The 23,467-nt window shown below is 42.8% G+C and overlaps 1 protein-coding gene across 1 annotated transcript in view; it reads right to left on the reverse strand.

Moving 5' to 3' along the window:
- Positions 1-2,558: 2,558 nt before the first annotated feature.
- The window catches only part of CCDC62 (coiled-coil domain containing 62), a 24,865-nt gene continuing 3,956 nt past the window's right edge, over positions 2,559-23,467 (reverse strand). The window contains exons 3-14 of the mRNA XM_015567258.1: positions 23,453-23,463; positions 22,713-22,879; positions 19,599-19,700; positions 17,008-17,179; positions 14,943-15,044; positions 13,206-13,294; positions 12,731-12,846; positions 11,429-12,148; positions 8,468-8,615; positions 7,955-8,080; positions 4,298-4,387; positions 2,559-3,137 (exon numbers count right to left, since the gene is read on the reverse strand). Of these exons, the coding sequence (XP_015422744.1) occupies positions 4,340-4,387; positions 7,955-8,080; positions 8,468-8,615; positions 11,429-12,148; positions 12,731-12,846; positions 13,206-13,294; positions 14,943-15,044; positions 17,008-17,179; positions 19,599-19,700; positions 22,713-22,879; positions 23,453-23,463 (1,801 nt within the window). The 3' untranslated portion in view covers positions 2,559-3,137; positions 4,298-4,339. The remainder of the gene's footprint in view (positions 3,138-4,297; positions 4,388-7,954; positions 8,081-8,467; positions 8,616-11,428; positions 12,149-12,730; positions 12,847-13,205; positions 13,295-14,942; positions 15,045-17,007; positions 17,180-19,598; positions 19,701-22,712; positions 22,880-23,452; positions 23,464-23,467) is intronic.

The following is a 23,467-nucleotide window of genomic DNA, read 5'->3' on the forward strand; positions in this document are numbered from 1 at the left end:
TAGTTTGTCCAGGTTCATCTGTGGGAACTTCTTCAGGGAGTGCTGGTTCTGTAGCTGATGGGCGGAGAGTCTGCTTATCATCAGAATCAGGGCACCACGCTTTGGTGTGTCTCCCGGGCTGTTTAAGGCTCCACCCAGGGAATTACAAAGGCCAAGTATTTGTGATATGAATTAGATCTTGTTTCCAGAAAAATCCCAGGTAGTTTGTCCAGGTTCATCTGTGGGAACTTCTTCAGGGAGTGCTGGTTCTGTAGCTGATGGGCGGAGAGTCTGCTTATCATCAGAATCAGGGCACCACGCTTTGGTGTGTCTCCCGGGCTGTTTAAGGCTCCACCCAGGGAATTACAAAGGCCAAGTATTTGTGATATGAATTAGATCTTGTTTCCAGAAAAATCCCAGGAGGCAAACAGTAGAGGTGACATCATTTGCTTATTAAAATGACGGTGCTTCAACCCCCACAGTGCCTCATTGACACGTGACGCCCCGCCTCTCTGCTCAGCTTCATCTTACTCCATCCTGGTCCACTGAGCCCGAAAGTATGTCAGTCACACTCCTTCCACCTCAGGGCCTTTGAACATACTGTCTGGAATGCCCTTCCTCTTCTGTTTGCCTGCTCATCTTTCATCTCTTAGTTCAAATGTCACCTCCTCTGGAAAGCCTTCTCTCAACCCTCCGCCCTTGCGCTATGCCCGGCTGCATGCTGTCACGGTGCTCGAAGCTTTATTTCGTAGCACTTAGCAGTTTCCATGACCTATTTGTGATTATTTCATTAAGGTCTCTCTCCCCCACCAGGCTGTACACAGCTGGAGTCTGCTCTGCTCAGTTGTGTGTCTCCTCCAGTGGCCAGCAAAGCAGTACTTACTGTGCTCAAATCATTTCCTTTTTTTGTTAGATCTCCTAAACATGCATTTGGCTGAGAACCCAGAAATCATCCTGATTGATGTGCCCTCTTCATTTGATAAACTCTCAAAGACCATGCTGGTTTTTAGCCTACCTTGTCAGCTGTGGTCCCGATGATTATGCCTGGTTTCTCGATCCAATCTTATCACTGTTTTCTATCCCTTATGAAGTGGTTGCTAAGATTATTCTGTTTAAGGCCTAGAATGATGAACCTTCCTGAAATGGATGCTAACAAAATCAATCTCAAATGGTTCGGGGAAACCAAGGTGTACTACTTCAAAACCACTATGTAACTACAGGTATCTCAAAGGTGGGGGGTGGAATCTCAGGTCAAGGCCACCGAGGAAAACTACAGGATTGAGTAGCCATGGCATGCATAAGGTTTCAAACCTCAGCCATGTTCCTGGAATGAACCAACCTTACCCCACGGAGCCTCTCAATTATTTCTATGCATTCTACTAGCTTTTTTTAGTAAGACTATTTTGATTCAGAATTTACTTCTTTGGGGATATTTCTATTTGTTGAAATGATCTGTTCACACAAATCCTAAAAATACCCTTTTATCAGTCTCTTCTGATGGCTGAGAGAATTTCTGGCAGGCAAGTTATAGTACAATTTAGTTGCCTCCTCTTAAGATAAAGGATATGAATGATATAAAATATAAATGCTAAAATCTAGTTTTATCCTGCAATTATTTTAAACATACTGAGGCTGCTTCTCTTTAACAACGATTGCTCACATTTAAATAACTTTAGCCACAAAAAGAAAAACAAATGGACAAACATGTGTCTTTGCTTTCTTTCTCCTAAACTCTAAGGAACTTCACATTGCAACCAGGGGAGCAGTGGGCAGTGGCAGCACGGTCCGGACTAACCCCTGAACCTGTCTCCAGGGCCTCCTTTGCTTCTGTAACTGGTTTCCTGAGTCCACACAGCCCTGAGGCTCATTTCTTCTGCCTCTGAGACGTTCTTAAAGGGCCAGAGCAGCTCCGCCTATACTCACTCCAGTTGCTATCCTCTTGCCTTTTCTATCTTATGCCCTTCCTTTGTTTCACTTCCCAGCTTTAATCGACATACTCTCAAAATAAAAATACTAACTTTAGCCACAAAATAACTTTTGACTTTTCAAATCTTTTCATTCCGGACATTTTCCTCCTTAGAAGCTAATCAATGTTCTCTTCATAGGCAGGTTGACATGTGGCCTAAAGAGAAATGTGATCGCATCATGAAGAGGAGATTAACATTTTGATTCTCAGATAGGAAGGCAGCCTCTGCACATAGGTTTCTGACTTGGGGGCGATAGTTCAGAATCAATGATCCCTTTCTTAGATGCTAGACCAACCGGCCTAGCCTGAGGGGAAAAGCAAGCATTTGTACAGAACACAGCCAAACCTCACCCATTTCTCTTTTCAGCACTCTCATTCAAAAGGCTCCATGGGGTGGCTCCTCCGTTCTCCTGGAAATCACCTCTGACGTGGCCCTGGAACCCCTGAACAGAGGGGCATTTACACAGCACAGCAGAACTCTGAGTCTGAAATGCTTAAAAGGCCCACCCCCGTTCCTGAGGAAGGGAATGTGCTAGGTTTGGCTTCTTGTGACCAACCTTCCTCGTTTCACTCCTGAATGATAAAAAGAAACCAAAGAAAATTATTATTAAAAATATTTTTATTGACTGAAGCTGATCAATTCTCATAGAAGAACAGAGAGGCACATAGCATATTCTTTAAAAAAAATAAATTACAAGTTAAAATGGAAGTGTTTTAGACTTTAATATATATATTTTTAAATGCATATAAAACTTGATCTTTCGGCAAGCTGTTGTTTGTGTGAGCCAATGAGACAACTACATATCATTTTATGTCTGTTTACACAGCCACGTCCAGAGCTGAAACCACAAGAAAAGAGAATACTATTTCTCATATAGTTGGAGCTCACTTCTAATAAGCTACTGGTTATAATGCAGGAGGGCTTTTTCTCTTTTAGCATAATCCCAAGTTTGTGTATCTCCAATGGAGAATGAGTTCTAATTTCTTACACGTGAAAAATATTTGACATATGCAAATTGTTAACTTGAAAACAAACAAAATACAGGTGTTTAAAAATTGACTTTCAGTTTCTGTTCCCCTTTGGTATGAAATCACTGCTTCTGCGAGATTACAATCCTCTTTTTGTTTTCAAGGTTAAGTACTAGGTATTGATGTCTGCTTCCTACCTTCTGCATAGATGAGAGACCAGCTTCTGTAGGAAGGAAATACAGAGTTAATAAAATCAATGATGCTGGATTGTGTGCTAGGAACTCCCAATCTCTAAAAAATTAAATGTATCCTGCCTTGGCCGGTTTGGCTCACTGGATAGAGCGTTTTGCCTGCAGACTGAAAGGTCCTAGGTTCAATTCTGGTCAAGGGCACAGGCCAGGGTTGCGGACTCAATCCCCAGTAGGGGATGTGCAGGAGGCAGCCAATCAATGATTCTCTCCCATCATTGATGTTTTTCTCTCCCTCTCCCTTTCTCTCTGAAATCAATAAAAATATATTTTAAAAGAATTAAATGTATCTTAATTTTCATCAACATAAGGTCATGCAAAATATTACATATATGGAAATTTCTCAGCAGAGAGAGAAGAGAGGAAGAAAGGGAGAGGACTACTAAAGCTTTCTACTTTCACAAGTTTTTTTTAATGCTCTTATGCTTACATCAAAAACAACTAAAATGATGAATACCTTTTAACCTAAACTGGGTTCTACAGAAACTGTGCATGTGATGTGAAGATTTGATAGCAGGAAACACAAACTGAGAAAGTGCTTACTGGGTCAATAAACCTTTTTCTACAACTTAGGTATCTCTTCATGAAAAGACTTCATCCCAGATATTCAGATGAAATGTTCATTTAAATTTTTTTAAAAATATATTTTATTGATATTTTACAGAGAGGAAGGGAGAGAGATAGAAGACTTAGAAACATCAATGAGAGAGAAACATCCATCAGCTGCCTGCTGCACACCCCCTACTGGGGATGTGCCCACAACCAAGGTACATGCCCTTGACCGGAATCGAACCTGGGACCTTTCAGTCCACAGGCCAACGCTCTATCCACTGAGCCAAACCAGTTAGGGCTGTTCATTTACATTCTGATTTTGAATGCTCTATGTGGTCACTGCCTTCAATTTAAAATTCTAGGTATTGAGAACAAGAACTTTTTTTTTTTATCTCCACTTCTTATACAAGTAACTGACATTTTACCCTGATTAAATTTAGAAGGTATGTATAAATAGGTCAAACCAAAGAGAAAGAATTGCAGGTCAAACAAACGTTAAGCCATAACTCCACCTTATCAGCGTTCCCAAGTTACTCATTAAATCTCCATTGAGATAGAAGGCGAGATAAGCAAGGTGACTTACCCACGAATATTGAATATTGAAGTGGACTTTTGTTTTCTTCTATTACTGAGAGCTGTTCTTTTGAGCTGACTCTTCTGAGGCTTCTAAGTTCTACAAAACAACTCCCAAATTAGTAACCAGGACAGAAAAACGAGAAGATACTTAAGAAGACAATATTCAAATACAGCAGGTGTTCCTTGAAAAGATCTCAGGGAAGTAACGAAATACAATGACGGAATTTCATTCCACGACCAGCCATCCAACAAGGACCCACTGATTTCCTATTCGTGTGTGGGGCCCTTTGTCTCATGGTGGAGCAGGGATGCTGTTTGCTTTACCACTCGTGTTGGGGCTGAACTCTGGCTAACGCCCAAAGATACCTGGCTCTTTGTCAGCCTCCATATAGATTCGGTGGTGAGCCCTTAATGAAGATAATGGTCATCAAAAGAACCAACCACCCTAAGTGTTCTCATTCACTTGAGTGCCTACTGAGGGCTTAGTCAGCATTGTTAGGTGTTTGGGGGGGGGGGAGGGGGTTTAAAGAGAAAAAAGGAGGAATGAAAAGGATGATACATGATACCTGGAAAGACAGAGGCAGACACAGGGGATGAACTTCAGCTAGTCGGGTAAGCCCCCTTCGCAGCTGCTTCCTCCTCCCCATGGGCCTCTGTTTGAGCCTCAACAGCATTCCCCTTGGTGCTTCCAGACCTCCCTGCTTGACCCACGCTGCCCTCTCCACTCAAACAGCCTTCCTCTGTATCTTACAATCGGATGGATTTGATTTTATTCACTTAAAAACACGATTCTAAAAGGGATCCATAGGCTTTAGCAGCCCTCCACACAAAAAGGGATGATACCGCCCTAGCCGGTTTGGCTCAGAGGCTAGAGCCTCGGCCTGCGGATTGAAAGGTCCCGGGTTCGATTCCGGTCAAGGGCATATACCTTAATGGTGGGCACATCACGGATGGGGAGTGTGCAGGAGGCAGCTGATCGATGTTTCTAACTATCTCTCTCCCTTCCTCTCTGTAAAAAAATCAATATATTTTTTTTAAAAAGGGATGATACCAAAGGTCTCAAACTAGTAATGAGGACATCCAGTCCCTGTACCAGTCAAACCGCCAAGTCCAGCCTCAGGCCAAGTCCCTCCCACCCCCACACCTCAGCTCCTAGGAAGCTGCTGTGGGGGCAGGAGACGGGGTCAGCTGTGCTGTGTTCTGTTCTTTCCTTTTTTCTCTGTTTTTAAGTTATTGGTATATTTTTTCAATAGTTAATACACTGATGTGATTTGAAAAGAAAAATCATGTATATTCTTATTCCCATCCCCTTTCGTAAACGTGGTGAATACCATATGAACCTTTCAGTATCTTGCTTCTTTTCACTTAAAAATATACCCTGGAAATATTTCCACATCCAGATCTTCCCGTCTGTTTCACGGGTAGGCAATGTTCCTGTGAGTGGACACCCGGGCTATCTCCTAACCTTTGCTGTTATAAAGCAATCCTGCTGTGGGAGATTACTTGTCACACATGCAGGTGTGTCTGTAGGAGGGGCTCCCCAAAGGTTCAGTTTTCCTGCGACTTTGAGGAAACAGAGCCAGGTCCCTGCCTGAAGGATGGAATGACTTGTGCTCCCCCAGCAAAGGATGAGAGTGCCTGCTTCAGAGGCAGGCTTTGAAGTGAGACCTTTGTCTCTAGCAGCAGATGGCAAAACCTGGAGAAGCAGAAAGGCTGCTGGGAATGCTCCCCTATCGCAAAAAAAACGACCAGAGGGGCCCTGGCTGGGTAGCTCAGTCAGAGTGTCATTCCGATATACCAAGGATGAGGGTTCAATTCCCAGTCAGGGCACTTACAAGAATCAACCAACGAATGCATAAATAAGTGGAACAACAAAACTAACTCTGTCTCTCTTTCAAAATTAAAAAAAGAGAGAGAGAGAGATAGATCAGAGGGGAGGAGTCTGTACAGTTCACTGCCAAGTGGGTTTTTGCTCATTGTTCTCCCAACATCCCCAGAATCACTTAGTCCACTGGAACACACATTACATCCAGAGCCAATATTCTTCCCAACTAAATGATTATCTGATTCTAGCTGTGGGATGTTAAGTAAGAGATTTAGTCACTTTCCTCACCTGTAAAATGAAAGGTTGAGATTAGGTATCTCTTCTGGGTCGGCCTAGCCCAAAAACTCTCTTAAGCCAAGTTTCACCGACCTCCATCAGCCTCAGTGATGTTTCCTCTATACCTGAGGTCACCGTTAGCCTCTTTCCTTCACTTTTCCTACCAATTCCTCAGGGTCTTTCCTGAGCATCCTGTGCCATGGGCCCTGTGCTGTACCTGGGGATGCCACCTGAGTAAGAGGGGCACTGAGGGGCTCAGGGATGAGCAGGGAGCCATGGAGTTGGCGGTCAGGTGCTGAGACGCCTGCTCTGATGGAGACATACCCACACACACATACACATCCTGCGCTGTGAGGTCAAAAGTGAGGGAGCTACAGATTACGTCTCTGATAGGAATTCCACACCAGGCCCTGAAGAAGAGGCTGAGCCCTCGCTGGTGCGGCTCAGTGCATAAAGCTTCGGCCTATGGACCAAAGGGTCCTGGGTTCTATTCCGGTCAAGGGCATGTAACTTGGTTGCAGGCTCCTCCCTGGCCTCGACCCTGGTCAGGGTGCATGCAGGAGGCAACCAATCAGTGTGTGTCTCTCACATCAATATTTCTCTGTCTTTCCTTCTCTCTTCCACTCTCTCTAAAAATCAATGGAAAAATATCTTCGGGTGAGGATTAAAAAACTAATAAAATAAAAATAAAGAAGAGGCTGAGACAAGAGCCTGAGGCTGGGGATGAGAAGGAGTCTGTCAGCGATTATACTGAAACACAGCAGTTCTGCTGCGACGCTTGCTTTGAAAACAGGAGTTTGCTCCAACACATCTGGTATATCGGGGAACAAATCTGAGCCCAGTGTGAAGTTTGCATTTGTTCACATGTGATTTTTGCCCACGAGAAACTCAAGGTGAAATGTACCCAGCTGGATTGAGCCATGCCATGTAGGAATACACACACACACACACACACACACACACACACACATGCACATACCCTGGCAGCCACACCCACCCACCCACATCTGCTGCTACCCCTCCGCATCTGATACCCCTTCTTCTCCCATTTCCCAATCAACCTCCAGCTGGAACCTCTCTGACACGCGAACATCATGTCTTTTCAAGGCGAAGTGCCATGTTTACTGCAGTACTTCCCTTATGCTTGCTTTTAGAAAGTCCTTATGTGTTAGAGGTACTTGAGGTATTTATGAGTAAAATGATACGACGTCTAGGAGAAAACGTGTATGGACGGGGAGACCAAACAAAAATGACAGGAAGTTGCTGGCTGCTGGAGGTCTGAGATTACAGAATTCCTTCTACATCCGTGTGTACTTAGAATTTTCTATAATAAGGTATGCTTTTTTAAATCCCCAAGTAATTAGAAAGAGGAAGTTTGGGTGCAGTGACTTTAGAGTATGACATTTTCTTCCTCAAAACCAGCGTGCTGCCCCCTCCCCCCGAGACATAAAGAAACTTGCTCACTGCCCGGCCAGCGACGCAGTGCAGGAGGACACAGTGCAGGAGGACTCGGTGAAGCGTCCAGGTACCACACGTGGGGCCAAGAGAAGAGGAAGCACCTACCTTCTTGGCAGCGCCACTGGCATTCTCAGAGCTGATGGGGAGCAGAGTGCTCAACTCCAGGTCCGTGACCATCTGGCGAGATTCTGCCAGCAAACGCTGGAGCTTGCTGGTGGGAGAAAAATCGTCCTGGGAAGACAATGCAACGTCAGCATCCATGATATGAAGAAGCATATTTAAATGTTTAAGTATATACTTTTACCTAGTAAAAGTACCAATGCTTTTACATAAATATCTTTATAGAATAAAAGTATAAAAACAAACATGGAAGCAACTTCAGAATAGGGGTTACTGGGGGGCGGGGCGTGGAGAATGGGAGAATGTGGAATTTACACTTTATCTGTAACACTTCATCTCTTTGCATGTTACAGTCTTCATTTTTTTGTGTTTAAAATAATGATGAATTAAAGCTGATATGTCAATCTCAGCTTGGAGAGCCGGAGGGACATCTTGCCTAAAGCTGATCTGTAGGATACTCGCAGGCATGCGCCGGGCTTTTCTAAGTGAAATACAAACCTTTTCACTGGGCAACGCTGCATCTTTGCACCCAAACAAAATCCTAGGTGAATTCCTTTTCTCAGAAGGGGACTCTGTCTCCAGCAACTTCTCCTCCTCTCTTAAGGCAGCACCCACACAGTGGGAATGCTGGATGGCAATGAGCTCGCTGCGAATAAGAAACCAAACAGAAACAGACATCTTGAAACGGTAGCGAACATGCACCAATACTCTTATGCTTAAAAGTATAAAGGACAAAGAAAAAGTTGTTTCTCTTCTTTAATGAAGTTGTAAGAAGAACACTATAGATCTGAATAGACCACTTGAGAAAAATATTATAAATTAATGCATACCCTTTGCAATAAGAATTAAAACAAGATTCTTAGTTAAAGGGTAACTATAGAATAAAGAATTTCTCTCCTCCCCCAGCAAAAAAAAGAAAAAAAAGGCTCAGAGACAGGATGAACCAAAAAGGGGGAGAATTAACAGAGTATAATTTCTGAAAATTTTAGTGTTTTGGTTTGTGAGACCGATTTCTGTCAATGGTATATAAAGGCCCTTTTGTGTACATAGAATGGCATGTCTGTGGCTCATTAATTCTATAGTTTCTCCAAATCAGAGAACAGACACACGCAGCTAAGCTTCTAGGTATGTTATTCGAGTTGATAACGAAAGCTGCCGTGGCTCGGATGGGAGGCATGGCCCCTCCTCCGCCTTGTAACCTGTAACTAGGTGAGAGCAGGCTGCCCTGGCTTCTCCCTCCACGGCTAACCTCAGGCTGCCAAGTGGAATGGTGTACAGATGTGAGCACTCAGATAATAAAGTGGGTCACAAGTTCTCACAATCTAAGGAAAAGGAGGCAAATAGAATTATCTTTTCTTCTTCATCACGTACTTGTCATGCGATGCCGGCATGTGCCTCTGCTGGCCGAACAAGGCATCACTCCTGATTATTTCATACCAGGGAGGTCAAAATGGTCTCGAAAGAAAACTCCAGATTTAAATTTTCATTTTCTTGCATACGTTAAACTTAATATATTTCCACTTTGCTCTTAAAACCATCTGACACTGCTTTTCATTTAACATATGGGTGTTCCTGTTGGGTAGTGAAGTCTGCAGTGGTGCCCTACCCATAGACACCATTATCTAAAGAAGACCTTTAAACATATTTTTAAAATATATTTTATTGATTTTTTACAGAGAGGAAAGAAGAGAGAGATAGAGAGTCAGAAACATCGATGAGAGAGAAACATCGATCAGCCGCCTCCTGCACATCCCCCACTGGGGATGTGCCCGCAACCCAGGCACATGCCCTTGACCGGAATCGAAACTAGGACCTTTATAGTCCACAGGCCGACGCTCCATCCACTGAGCCAAACCGGTTTCGGCTAAAGAAGACCTTTAAAAACCAAGTATGACACTGGCCAGTTTGGCTCAGTGGATGGAGCATCGGCCTGCAGACTGAAGGGTCCCGGGTTCGATTCTGGTCAAGGGCACATGCCTTCATTGCAGACTAGATTCCTGGCACTGGTCGGGGCATGTGCCAGAGGCAACCAACCCAATCGATGTGTCTCCCTCACGTAGATGTTTCTCTCTGTCTCTCCCTCTCCCTTCCACTCTCTCTAAGAATCAATGGAAAAATATCCTCGGGTGAGGATTAACAATAACAACAAAAAACAAGTATGAACACAAAGCACTTAGTATGACAACCAATTTTTTAAAATTTTGCAACTGATGGAATACCTATGCGCATGATTGTTCAACGACTCAGGCTTCTAAAAGAGCCAAAGACAACCCAAATAATGCAAGTTCTAGAAACGAAATGTAGTCATAAAGTCCTATGAAAGCCAAAGGCCTCAATATAGAAACTCTGTCTTTTCTGTGATTTAAGGCTTACCAGTAGGTTTTATTTGAAAATAGCTGACATTATTATAGCATCACTTAACCAAAAAATTCAGCCATCCTGACAACATGATGAGTCTGAGTAATGCATATCAGGTAATAACGCACATGCAGCTTATGCTAATAACTAACCCATTTTCTTCTCATAGCTCTTCCAGCCTGTTACACATAGGTATTCTTTCTCTTGCAGATTTTAAAGAGTAAGAAAGTTTGGAAAATGTACAGTGAACACAGAGGCAGGAGCAGTTGGGTATGTGAGTATGTGTTTGGGGGGGGAGGGGGCGCAACCCTGGAGAAGGATGTTACCTGGGATCCAGGCAATGCGTTTGGTCTGGACACAGAGACACAGCTTATCCAGCCAAACCCTCCCAGAGCAGCACAAAGTGACTCACCTCTTTGTTATCAAATAAAACATATCTTCCCACCCACCCAGCATGGCTCAGTGGTTGAGCATCGACCTATGAACCAGCAGGTCACAGTTCGTCTCTGGCCAGGGCACATGCCCTGGTTGCAGGTTCAATCCCCAGTGTGGGGCGTGGAGGAGGCAGCCAATCAATGGTTCTCTCTCATCATTGTTGTTTCTATCTCGCCCTCTCCCTTCCTCTCTGAAGTCAATAAAAATATTTTTTAAAAACCGTATCTGGCCCTAACCGGTTTGGCTCCGCGGATAGAGCATCGGCCTGCAGACTCAAGGGTCCCAGGTTCAATTCCGGTCAAGGGCACGTACCTTGGTTGCGGGCACATCCCTAGTAGGAGGTGTGCTAGAGGCAGCTGATCGGTGTTTCTAACTCTCTATCCCTCTCCCTTCCTCTCTGTAAAAAATCAATAAAATATTAAAAAACAAAACAGAAACGTATCTGCCTGACCCACAACAACCGGCTTTGTTTTTAACCAAAACCTTTGCCTCAAAGGCTGTGCTAGGTGCAGGTTTTTTCACTGGAATCAAGTTCAATTTCCACACAATAAAAAACTCAATAGCCTCTGCCGCAATACAGAGGAAATGTGTTGCCTCAAATATTACTCATCTGCAAATATGAGGTGGCTACTGCACCGCCTGCTGCGAACATGAAACCGCACTAACCTCGTGGAGTTGTATTTTGTCCCACTGGCACTTTCCGCACAGGTGCACACAGACTTGTGGCGAACGATTCTCTGCAGCTTAGAAGGCTTGAAGATATTCATCCACTCCACGTCGGACATCTGGCCCGGGGCCTCGACGATGAAGTTGCTCGGGTGGCAGCACCTGAGCTCACACGTGTCGTTCTCGCCCAGACAGGCTTCGCTTCTCTGGCCACAGGAGAACCCCGATCTGTCCAGGGGGTCTTGGCATTCGGCATCCAGCTTCTCGGGCCGTTTTGAACCGGAGCAGTCAGCCAGGCCCAGGTACACGCTGACATCATGCCAGGGCCTCTCATCAGAGGAAGCCAATGTTTCTGAGAGCTGTTTCTCTTCCGTCTGAACCCCAAGACCACGACCTTTGGGGGATTTTGCGTGGCTCTTGCACAATGTACTTTTGTTTTCAGGTTCAAACTGGAGTTTTCCTCCCGGAGACCAAGGCTTTTGTTTCTCTGTTATGTCTTTTGCAAACAGAGATGAAACAGCAATTACACTTTTTTCCCCAAAGGAAGTATTAGCCTGGAGCTGCTTCGCTTTGCACACTTCACAAGAGCTCTTGTCCGACCTATTTTGCTGAACAAACATGGTCTCAAATTTTTGGTCCTTAACCAGTGACTTCTGATATTTCTCCTTAATATCAACTTTTGGGTGGTAATTTTCAAGGTCAGATAAACACATGTCTCTGCTACGGTGGCGTCACAAAAAACGGAAGTTATAAGATACACTCAATACTGTCATTTTCAATAGTTCACCCAAACCTCATTAGTTGAGCCACATTCTAATAAGACCCATTTGCCTATTAACAAAGAAACAGGAAAACCGAGGTAAGAGCAGGCTCGCCCTCAGCTCGCCGAGCTCCTCCAGCAGCTGTGCACAACGTTCTTTGCGTGACTTCTTTTGGGCCAGTACCCTGTCCTATGTATCTTTATTTGCTCGTATCCTAGCCCCATGCCGATAGTATTTTGAGTGCTGAATGAACAAATGACTCATCCCTGTAGTTTCTACTTTAACTCAAAGCCTTCTACACAACAGACACACAAATAATGATTTTCTTTTCTCAAATGGCTAAATTAGGGTCATGCCTAAAATTCTAAGCTCTGGTCTCACCACACCCTGGGATTAAAATGTTTATTATTAACTCACATAGATTTATTCCCTACTACATGGGGAATAGCAGTAGATGCTGGCCCACAGCAAGTACTTAAAAATATGACTAAAAGATGGAATAAAATACAAGATTACATTAACAGCCTCTTCCTGTGGTTACCTGGACTCCAGGGCCTTGGATTCCTCCATCTTTGAGTTATATATGTGTATTAACTCCTGAGAATTTTCCACATTGAAATTCAAAAACTGTAGATCACTCTGTTGTTTTACGTAAATCTGCAGTAGACATTGATAAGTCAGTATAAAGTGTAACAATAAAACCAAATCGGGCCGACAATTGGGCACTTTCAAGAGTTAAAACAGATCAGACAGTGACTGGAGAGAAGTTAGAAGCTTGTGCTTTGGGTTTTTTCCTGTGTCAGCACTGAGATTTGTTAGTCTAACTTGTTTCCTAGCTTTTAATGACTGTAAACAAGACCCTATCTGCTACAATAAGTATGAAATACCGCTAATGTAGCTGGGATTCCAAAAGCACCATAAACAAAACCAGCAGACATGCACATTTCCTAATTTGATGTTTGTTTTTAAACATTTCCCACCTGATAACGGTAGAAGAAATGTAACTGGGGACATACCTGTCTCAGACTATGCAGTTCTGCATTTGTTCGTTCTTGCTTTGACTTCGCAATATCAAGCAACTCATCTTTCCTTTTCTCTCTCTCTGCTATTGAAGAAAAAGTATTATTAAAATACTTTTCATCAGCCACATTAACACAAACCTCTTCATGTCCAAAAAAATATTTTGAGAAAAGATGTTTAAGAAATCAGCCTAGCAAATAATCTTTTAAATTATGTCAAGAAATGGGTTTATTATAGTATTATCTAACAAATTCCATATATTTTACTTAGGAAATCATAACAGACTATAAGAGTAAAAATTGGTGAATCAAAAAGAAAAGAGACTGTCAGAATATCCTGTGTTTTTTCTTCCCCTGACCTCCCACAGCATTTCATTCACAGCTTTTGTTTGGTACTAAATTTTCTGGGCCTATGAGCTTCTTAGCAAATAGCAGAGTGTCTGGCACACAAATACTGATCCAAAGATTGATTGAATTCAGTTCTGAAGCTATAAATGTATCTTAAACATAGCTACCTAGCTATATATGTGTCTTTAGCAATATAAGGCATTACTTTGAGCCCTCGCCAGTTTGGCTCACTGGCTAGAACGTTGGCCTGCAGACTGAAGGGTCCCAAGTTTGATTCCGGTCAAGGGCACATGCCCAGGTTGCGGACTTGATCCCTAGTTAGGGGTGTGCAGGAGGCAGCCAATCAATACAAATTCTCTCTCATCATTGGTGTTTCTAGCTCTCTCTCCCTCTCCCTTCCTCTCTTAAATCAATACAAATATATTTTTTTTAAAAAGACATTACTTTGAGACAGCAATCCTAATAATGGAAATAGTGACCTCTACTGGTAGAAAGACGTATTTTCCACAGTAGATTCAAATTAAAAATTCAATTTTATTTGAAAAATTTTGAATAAAATGCTGCATTTTGCCCCCTTTACTTTATAGGAATGTATTCTCTTCCTAGAATGCAGGGCATTGAGGGTAGGTGTGAGTAGACAAAAAAAATTAATTTTATTTCTAGTTGGAATTTTACCTCCATATATATGATTTCTCTAATACATGCTACCAAAATGAAAGCCTAATGAAATCCTCTTGGCTGGCAGGGATAGAATAAGATCTATATATCAGTGATTCTCAACTGGGAGCAGAGAAAGGAGAAATTTTCACTACTGGAAAATGAGATTCTGGGTAGGTAGGGAGGGGACAAAGTATGGCAGAATATGGAGAGGAGGGAATGAAATTTTTGTTTACCAGAAGGGGTGAAGTTCAACCTTACTGACAAACTTACTTTTAAATCATTAAAAATTTATCTCCAGCATTATTTTTAGGATCATACTGATGTTACAAAACACGTTACTATTTTTCCAACCTTAATAAATTACAGGTAATCTATTTGCAAAACTGAAAAAATGTGGAATTACTAATTTTTATATAGTATTAGCACAAGTATAAACAATCTTCCTTCTTCAATTCATAAGTCTTTCTTAATGAATTTTTAGTGAGAGGTACAGTCACAGGCTTAAGCTGGAAGGGAGGGCAGCTCATTTTACAAAAGAGGAAACAGGGTTAACTGGGAGGTATTGTAACAGTTTTAAAATTCCCTGACTGGTCCCTCCCCGCCTCTCAAAGGGTGCTTTAAAAAAAAAAAGAAAAAATGACTTTGAGAGACTCTAATTCCTTTAGCCTGCCATAGTAGTATTGTAAAAAGTTTAGTATCCTATTCAGTCATTTAAACTATTTTTACCAGTAAAAACCAGTTCATCGTGCAGACAACTCTTCTCTTGCTTGAGGCGAATGATCTCTTCTCGTTGTTCATTATTCTCTGTTGTCTTTTCATTTAGATCCTCTTCACAAATAGAACAAACAAAAAAAGTTCTCAAATAAACACTAGTTCCTAGAAGAAGACACACATTATGACTACGTCTCATGTCCTCAGTACCCTTTCCAATGAACAGGAAGTCCTGTTAAACCTACAGCCAAAATATGCCCCATCTGCAGCAGCTCATGGCATCGCTGGCAATGACCCTGGCCAACGCTTTGCTACCTCTCACCTGACTGGTCTCCCTGCTGGAACCGTGCCTGCTGTCCACAGTGCAATGAGGGCAACCTTTTCAAAATAAAAATCTGCTCATATTGCCTCTGTTAAAAGCCTCCTACCATTCTTAGGTTGAAATCGAAACGCCTAATGATAAGCCCTCCTGGCCTGGACCGGCCCTGCCTGTCACTCTCCTTTTTCTTTCTTTCTGTTCCTAGAAGGCGTTCCAACCTCAAAACCCGCTAGGGCTTTTGCACTTTCTGTTCCTTCTGCCTGGAAGGTTCCCGGCCCAGATCCTCACATGCCAGTTCTTCCCATCATCCAGGTTTCAGCTCATACGTTCTCCTCAAAGATGCCTTCCAAGTCTACCCAAACCGAGTTTCTATTTCCCTCACTCTCTAGTCCACTATCTATTGTCCTGTTTTTCTTTTTTTTTTTAAGTTTTAATAAATATTCAATTTATAAAATAAGGCATACTAACACTAAAACAGGCTTTTACCAAGGTATACACAGTATTCAATAAATGCTTATCAAATGCCACCACGTACCCCAGGGGCTGTGTTATAAACTGCAGATCCAAACAAAGGAGACTGAGTCCGCCCCTGCTGCCAAGGCCTGCCTTATGGTCATGGTTCTAGCTGGAGCCACAAGTGGAGACAAAACTATGCCCTGCCACAAGTCAGAGCATCCTCAGAACAAGACCGAGTCGTCAAAGTTAAATCAGCCACAACAGTCACACAATCTCAACAGCAACTCACAGCCGCACGAGGTGCTGTGGGCACGCCACAGGACAGAGGAAGGGTGGCCTCCACACCCCACAGCTTTGTCACTCTAAGGGGCTTGTTCCACAGTGGGCGTTGGTCTTCGTGTCTAAGGCGGTGACTATGTATAAAATGATAGCGCCTCTGCCCACAGTGGGGAAAGGCCAGAGGAAAGCAGATCTACCTCCACAGCCTCTGAAGACACATTTACATTTTGACTCTATCACCTATGTCCATATTCAAGTACATAGCACTAACCTATTTCGTATACCTACCCTTCAGTTCATTATAAAACCTCAAGTAATATTACTCAGAAAGAAATGAATCATGGAGCTACTGTGAGAATGGAAATAGAAAAGGAGAACGCCAAGGAACCTTTAAAAATAAAACATGCTCCAAAGTCACTCTTGGCAGATCGTGCCGTTCGCGGCAATTCCTCCCTGCTCCCTGCCTGCCTCCCACAGTTGCTTGCAAATCCTCCCACGAGACGCAGAGGATATTTCTCCACCACCTGACTTCGGGTTGAGCCACGTGACTTGCTCTGCTCAGTAGAGTGAGGGGGAAGTGAGGTGTGTCAGGTCCTCACATTTCTGCTTCCTCTCTGACACTTCTGCCTTCACCATGGGAGGAAATGCCTACGGTGAAGAGATGAGGTACAAGAAGTGGAACTAGCCCAGATGAGCAGCGTGGCCTCATCAGCTTCCTGCCTCGTGAGTGTAACAAAGACTCACTGCTGCCTGCCACTGAGATACTGGCCTTGCTTGTTACCGAGCAGTATCAGCAGTACTGACTGACTGGTGCAGCCAAGGCAGGGTTATGTAACAAATGTCATGCATTACGCAGTTTCCCCAACTCTGCTATATATCTCATAGCACAGAAATGGCATAAGAGAGGAACATTTCATGGAGGTACCTAGCCAGCAACAGATCTACTCTTGATCTTAAGATTCGGTAAACCTGAATGAAGGAATATATCCCCAGAATAAACTGCTTACATTTATATCTCTTCCTTACCTTTTAGTTTATTGATTTCAATCTTAAAGGTCTTCAATTTCTGCTTATAGTCTTGCTTTTCTTTCACGATACATGTCTCCACCATCTTGGCGTCGTGCAAGGCTTGCTCTAGCAATTTAAATTTCCCCGAACAGTCTGCAATGTGATTGACTGCCTCAATAATATCTTTGTCCTAAAAACCACATTTGGAAGCTATTACAGAAGATTTTTAAATTCCCACTAATCAATATGAAAAGATTACACTTGGTATTAAGAAGTCATTGTGTGCCAGGTTTCAGTCTATGCACTTTTCACGTGTTAACTCATTTTATCCACATGGTAACTCTCAGAGATAGGGGCTATATTTATCCCCAGGTGACCCATGAGTCAATAGTAAATTGCCCATGGTTACACAACTAGTTTGTGATGGAACTCCCATTTGAACCAACCAGCTGGCCCCAGAACCAGTGCCACCGACCCTAGCTTACTGTCTCAGAAAAGCTTAGAACCAGACAACTCAACTCCCTGGAAAACTGCAATAACAGGAGGGCTGGTGGCCCTTGAGGGGGCTTATGCTTTGAATCACAGATAAATCCCAGGGGCCCGCCTCTTCCTCCCCTTCTTTTCAGCTGCTAAAATGACAGACTCCAAGACCTTATCCCAAACCTACCCAGAGCAGGACCTCTTACTGTTGAAGTAATTTTTTAATTACAAAAAGAGGCTATCTGCTGGTTGAAAAGCAATTCAAACAATACCTAAAAGTATAAAAATAGTAAGAGTTCTTTCCCTCCCCCACTCAAATGGGATAACTATTAGCAGGTTTTATTCCTGCCTAAGGTCACAGCTTTCTGCTCCAGCATCCTATGCATGTTCATGAAAAACCTCACAGTCTACACACCTCACACTAGGAGGACTCATGGAGAAGAACAGGGTTGGGCAGACCATTCAATAGCTGATGGAACTTTGTGATCAGACCAGCGTTAGCAAACCCCAGCATCCCTATTAAGTACATGAACACAGTTCAGCAAATGCCCACACAGACGCATTAGTTGGCCAAGCCTTTTCAGCAGCATCATTAGCACTCACAGTTCTGCCCGGAGTTTGCTATGATGGAACCCACAGTGGTTGTTGAAGCCATGAAGCTGGTCATTACTTAACTAAAGAAATTCTGGAGCTTTTAATATTTTTCTCTGTAATATTAAGAATACTTGGCCCTGATCACTTCAAAACATTAATGTGCTGGGGAAGGGGGAAATCACATATGAATTAGCAAGATTGTCCCACTCTACCAACATCATTCCCCCACTTGCCAGTTGTCAAACATGTGTGTTATGGCAAAAGAGACTGTTTATCAATCACTGCTCAAGACATGTTAGTCACTATCTATAAAATTAAAACTTCATATGCTAATTAGACCGAACATCCTTCCGGGCAACATTCCGTACAAAGCCAGGGTTGCGAGGGAAGCCAAGGTCCTGGGTGCCAGCAGCCAGAGGGAAGCCCAGGTCCCGGTGCCAGAGGGAAGCCAGTGCCGGCAGGGGAAGGAAGGCCTCCTCTTGCACCAATTTTGTGCATCGGGCCTCTAGTAAATATATAAAACTGCTTGATTGCTAACAATTTTTCTCTCCATTAAAAAAAAATTAACAAGCTCTGGCTGGTTTGATAAGTGGTTAGAGCCACAGCCTGTGGACCAAATAGTTTCAAGTTTAATTCCTGATCAACGGCATGTGCCTGGGTTGCAGGTTCGATCCATGTCCCTGATCAGGGCGCATGTGGGAAGCAACCAATTGATGTCTCTCTCTCTCTCTCTTTCTCTACCCACCCCCTTCTACTTTCTCTGAAAATCAATGGAAAAAATATCATTGGGTGAGAATTAAAAAAAAAAAATTAACAAGCATTCTGATTGCGATGAGACCTAACAATGGCTCCCTCGGAAGAAAATGAGTTAATCTGGGTTAATCCGGGCATGCTAGAGCTAGACCATGGAATGGGACTCGGAGACAGAAACCAAAAGTGGAGTCTTGCCTCCTCTCCCAATGCCTTGAGGACATCATTTCAAACTCGCTTCTCTCATTTCTGAAATGGTAGCTCTATCAATCTGCATAGCTATGGCTTTAAGTAACATTGTGTATGTGACTATCCTATCTAATAAAGAGGAAATATGCAAATTAACTGTTACTCCATCACAAAGATGGCAGTGCCCATAGCCACAAGATGGCAGCACCCAGTCCCCTAAGCCCAGCCGGGTGGGGGCAGGCGGCAAGCACACAGTCCAGCTGGACCCGGCCTCAGCCCCCCAGCCGCCTTGGGCCGGCCCAAGGCACAGGCAAGCCTCGGATGGTGGCTGCCCAGCTGCCCAGGGCCAGCCCGAGGCTCAGGTAACCAGGGCCGGCCGAGGTTTGCGCTGCCAGCAGTGGCAGCAGCAGAGGTGTGATGGAGGCATCGCCTTTCCCTGATCGCGGGGTCGCCTCCTGCCCCTGAGGGCTCCCCGACTGTGAGAGGGGGCAAGCCAGGCTGAGGGCTCCCACCTCCAGTGCATGAATTTCCATGCACAGGGCCTCTAGTACTTTATAAACTACAAAGCAGATGGAGATCGTATTATTCTGAATTACCTTTAGCTTTATCATTGTAGTGAGAGACTGTTCTCGAGCCTGTAGCTGTCCTACCTGAGCAGAAAGTTCCACTAACGTATTGCTGAGATTTTCGTTTCTAGCCTGCAAGGGAACAACACATAAATGCTAATGTATGAGCCATCGAAAAGCTTTCATTACTGTCAGCAGCCACACTCTGTGTTCATTCTTCTATTTTTTTTTTTCTTTAACTTTTTTTGGTAACAAAATGGGCTTAAGTAAGCAGTCATCAAAAGGAATACAAACATCTATTTCTCCATTACCTCTAGCATCCTCTCAATACAAGTGTTTGATCTACTGAATTATGTTTATAAACATGTTTATAAACATGTCTACTCCCTAATGTCTTTTATGTATAATTCTAGGTTGGCAAGAAAGAAGAAAATGAATGAATGAAAACAGACTTCCTTTGCTAAAATAAAGTAGTAGTGAACTTCTGTGCATTATTTTTTACTCTGTGTTGGGGTACTGCCACTTGCCAGATTTTTTTTAAACCACAGAACTACAGCTGATATAACTATTGTATATATCAAGCATGTCAAACTCGCGGCCCATGGGCCACATGTGGCCCACAATGAATATTTTTGTGGCCCAGCCAATATAACGGTATGTAAAAACATTTTAATAAAAATTTCATAACTTCATTTTGACAATATCCTGTTATACATAATTATTAATAATGAACTACAATGTTCGCTAATGATGGATTACTACAATCGTGTTGCATTTATTTCCCTTACGCACCTTATGCGCAGGTGCACCATTTCTCTCCACTAATACTAGCAGCGAATACTTTAGCAGCCGATGGCCATGTCATTAGTCTTGTACTGACCTGTTTGGTGTGCGCAACAGGAAATATTTCACTTTCAGAGAACAAGAAAAATTGGTTTATTGCGTTACACTTATTAATTTGTGCAGTTATTCAGTGTCTTGTAAGTTAATGTTCAAGAAAAAATATTAATTTTTATTAAAATGTTCTATTATTTTATGTTAACAATGATTCACTTATTTCAGCCCTTTGTATTCAGCACGTCTCTATTGAAATAAACCTACGTTTCTATGAAAATTGGAGCTTTTGTTTTTTTGCGGCCCACAGAAACTTAAACCTTGTTTATTTGGCCCGTGTTAACCTTTGAGTTTGACATGCTTAGTGTACATGATGTATTTACTGGTTAGGAAAAAAGAATAACCAGGCTTTTAAAAGATATCTTCATGGAGGAAACTTAACTGCATATTACTAAGTACAGTTAAGTTTCCTCCATGTGAAAAGACTACAATTCTAACCATACATTTTAACCATATGACATTCTGGAAAAGGCAAAATTATGGGGGCAGTGAAAAGATCAGTGGTTGTGATGGGCTCTGGGAGGGAGGGATGGAGCCCAGAGAGCTTTCAGGGAGTGAAACTTTTCCGTACGATACAATGCTGGACATGTGTCATTATACATTTGTCAAAACCCTTTTGGTGTTAATGATATGTCCTGTATGTATATACTGATTGTGATAAATGCACCACCATGGTAAAAATGTCCATAATGGGGTGGGAGGTGGGGGGTGTATGAGAAATCTCTGTACAGTCCACTCTATTTTCCTGTGAACCTAAAACTGCTCTAAAAATAGTTTATTAATTTAGAAATATCTTCCAGCTATGCAGCCCCCATAATGCATTAGCCCTAACCTCCAAAGTGGTGATATTTGGAGATGAGCCTTTGAGAGATAATTAGAATTAGAGGTCGTGAGAGCAGGACCCCATCATGTGACTAATATCCTTATAAGACACCTGAGAGCTTGCTCATTCTCTCTGTTCCCAACACAGCAAGAAGGTGGCTGTCTATAGACCAAGAAGAGAGCCCTCCCAGGAAATTGACCCTGCTGGCAGACACCCTGATCTGGGACTTCTCTCTGCCAGAACTGTGAGGAAGAAAACTTCTGTTTGTTAATCCCCCCAGTCTATGGCATTTTGTTATGGCAGCCTAAGCTGACGGAAATACTTCCTTTTGTAAAAAATATATTTTTATTGATTTCAGAGAGGATAGGAGAGGGAGGGAGAGAGAGAAATATCACTGATGAGAGAGAATCATTGGTTGGCTGCCTCTTGCATGCCCCACACTGGGGATTGATCCTGCAATCTGGGCATGGAATTGAACCCGTGACACTTCAGTCCACAGGCCGACAGTCTATCCACTGAGCCAAACTGGCTAGGGCTGAAATAGTTCCATTTTTAAATTGAACATATCAATAGATTCTAGAATAGTTTTTACTTAGTTTGTAATTACAAACTCTCTACTATAGTAATCTGAAAAAAGAAAAGAGGCATACAATAAAAGCTGTACTATTATTGAAAATTATTAAGCCCCATTGTATTACCAAGATTTATACTGAATATCATCACTATGAAACAAGAAGAATATGAAGGATGGAATAAAAAATGGCTTTCTCTCTGTGCCTCTCATAAAGCATGAGCTCAAAAAACAATGTCTGATGCCAGGCCAGTGTGGCCCAGTGGTTGAGCATCAACCAATGAACCGAGAGGTTGTGGGCCCAGTCCTCAGTGGGGTCATACAGAAGGCAGCTGATTGATCTTTCCCCTTCATCTACCTTTCTCTCTCTTTCTCCATTCTTCTCTCTGTAGAAATCAATAAAAAATCTTAAAAAAGATAACTGATGACTACCCAGTTCATCAATCTTACAGATTTTATTTCTAATATGCCTCTAGCATGGGTTAGATATCTGTTTATCATATCAGATAAGACACAGTTCTTTAGAAAGCATACTTTGAAGTGCCCAAAACTTGGTGATACTGCTCTCGGACTTTGAGAAAGGCTTTCCAAAAGAACCCATTGTTGATAAAATGATAGATGTTATCGAACCAAATGGCCCAACAGTTAGAAAAGGGTTGTCATGAAGCTTCATCTGCAGGACAGACAGCTAACAGAGCAGTACAATGAGTACAAGACTAGGACGATGGACAGCTATACTTTCACACACACGCACATGCATTTTTAATGGAACCATTGAAATATACCAGTAAACCGTCAATAACTGAAACACAACCACAATTTGGGCTAGTGAGGCTGATCACAAAATCAAACCCACCTCAAGGTCTTCAGAGAGGAGAGAGGAATGGGTTGCCTTCTGAGCCATTTCCTGAAGCTGGAGCTGAGTCTTCTGCAGAGCTGTCTGGCATTCCGTCTGACTAGATTCTAGGGTTTTTACCTTCTTTGTGAGTGACCGGATTATTTCAGTTCTTTTATGTAGTTCACCTGAGGGAAATTTCACCAGTCACTTATTTGTGGTCAGAGCTGAAGCTTAAAATGCATTATTTTCCAATACATCGTTAAAAAGTAATTGTGCTAAAAAGTTTTTTAAAGATAATTCTTCTTTTAAAAGTTTGTATTATAGCTCCAGCCAGTATGGCTTAGTTGTCTGGAGTGTCATCCCATACACCAAAAGGTGGCAGGTTCAATTCCCAGTCAGGGCACATACCCAGGTTTCGAGTCGGGTGTGTACAGGAGGCAACTAGTCAGTTTCTCTCACATCAATGTTTCTCTCTCTCTCTCTCTCTCTCTCTCTCAAATCAATCAATAAGTTAAAAACAAAACACAATTTCTAAACACAGTGTTAACTGGAGCTCTACTCAGCACTCTCTCCACATGTAAGCACTTTGTTCATCTGACTTTAATTCACACTGTATTTGTCTGTTTGATTGTGGGTATTCACGGTCCTCCTACCGTCATTGACACTGAACTCCAGGGCAGAGGGTACCGTGAGCCCTTTTCATGTGGAGCCTACAGAAGTGCATACTAGTACCCGTCGTGGCTGCACGCATTTCTGACCTTCCAATTTGCTGC

Source organism: Myotis davidii, unplaced genomic scaffold (assembly GCF_000327345.1).
Source record: "Myotis davidii unplaced genomic scaffold, ASM32734v1 scaffold223, whole genome shotgun sequence".
Classification (NCBI taxonomy): Eukaryota; Metazoa; Chordata; class Mammalia; order Chiroptera; family Vespertilionidae; genus Myotis; species Myotis davidii.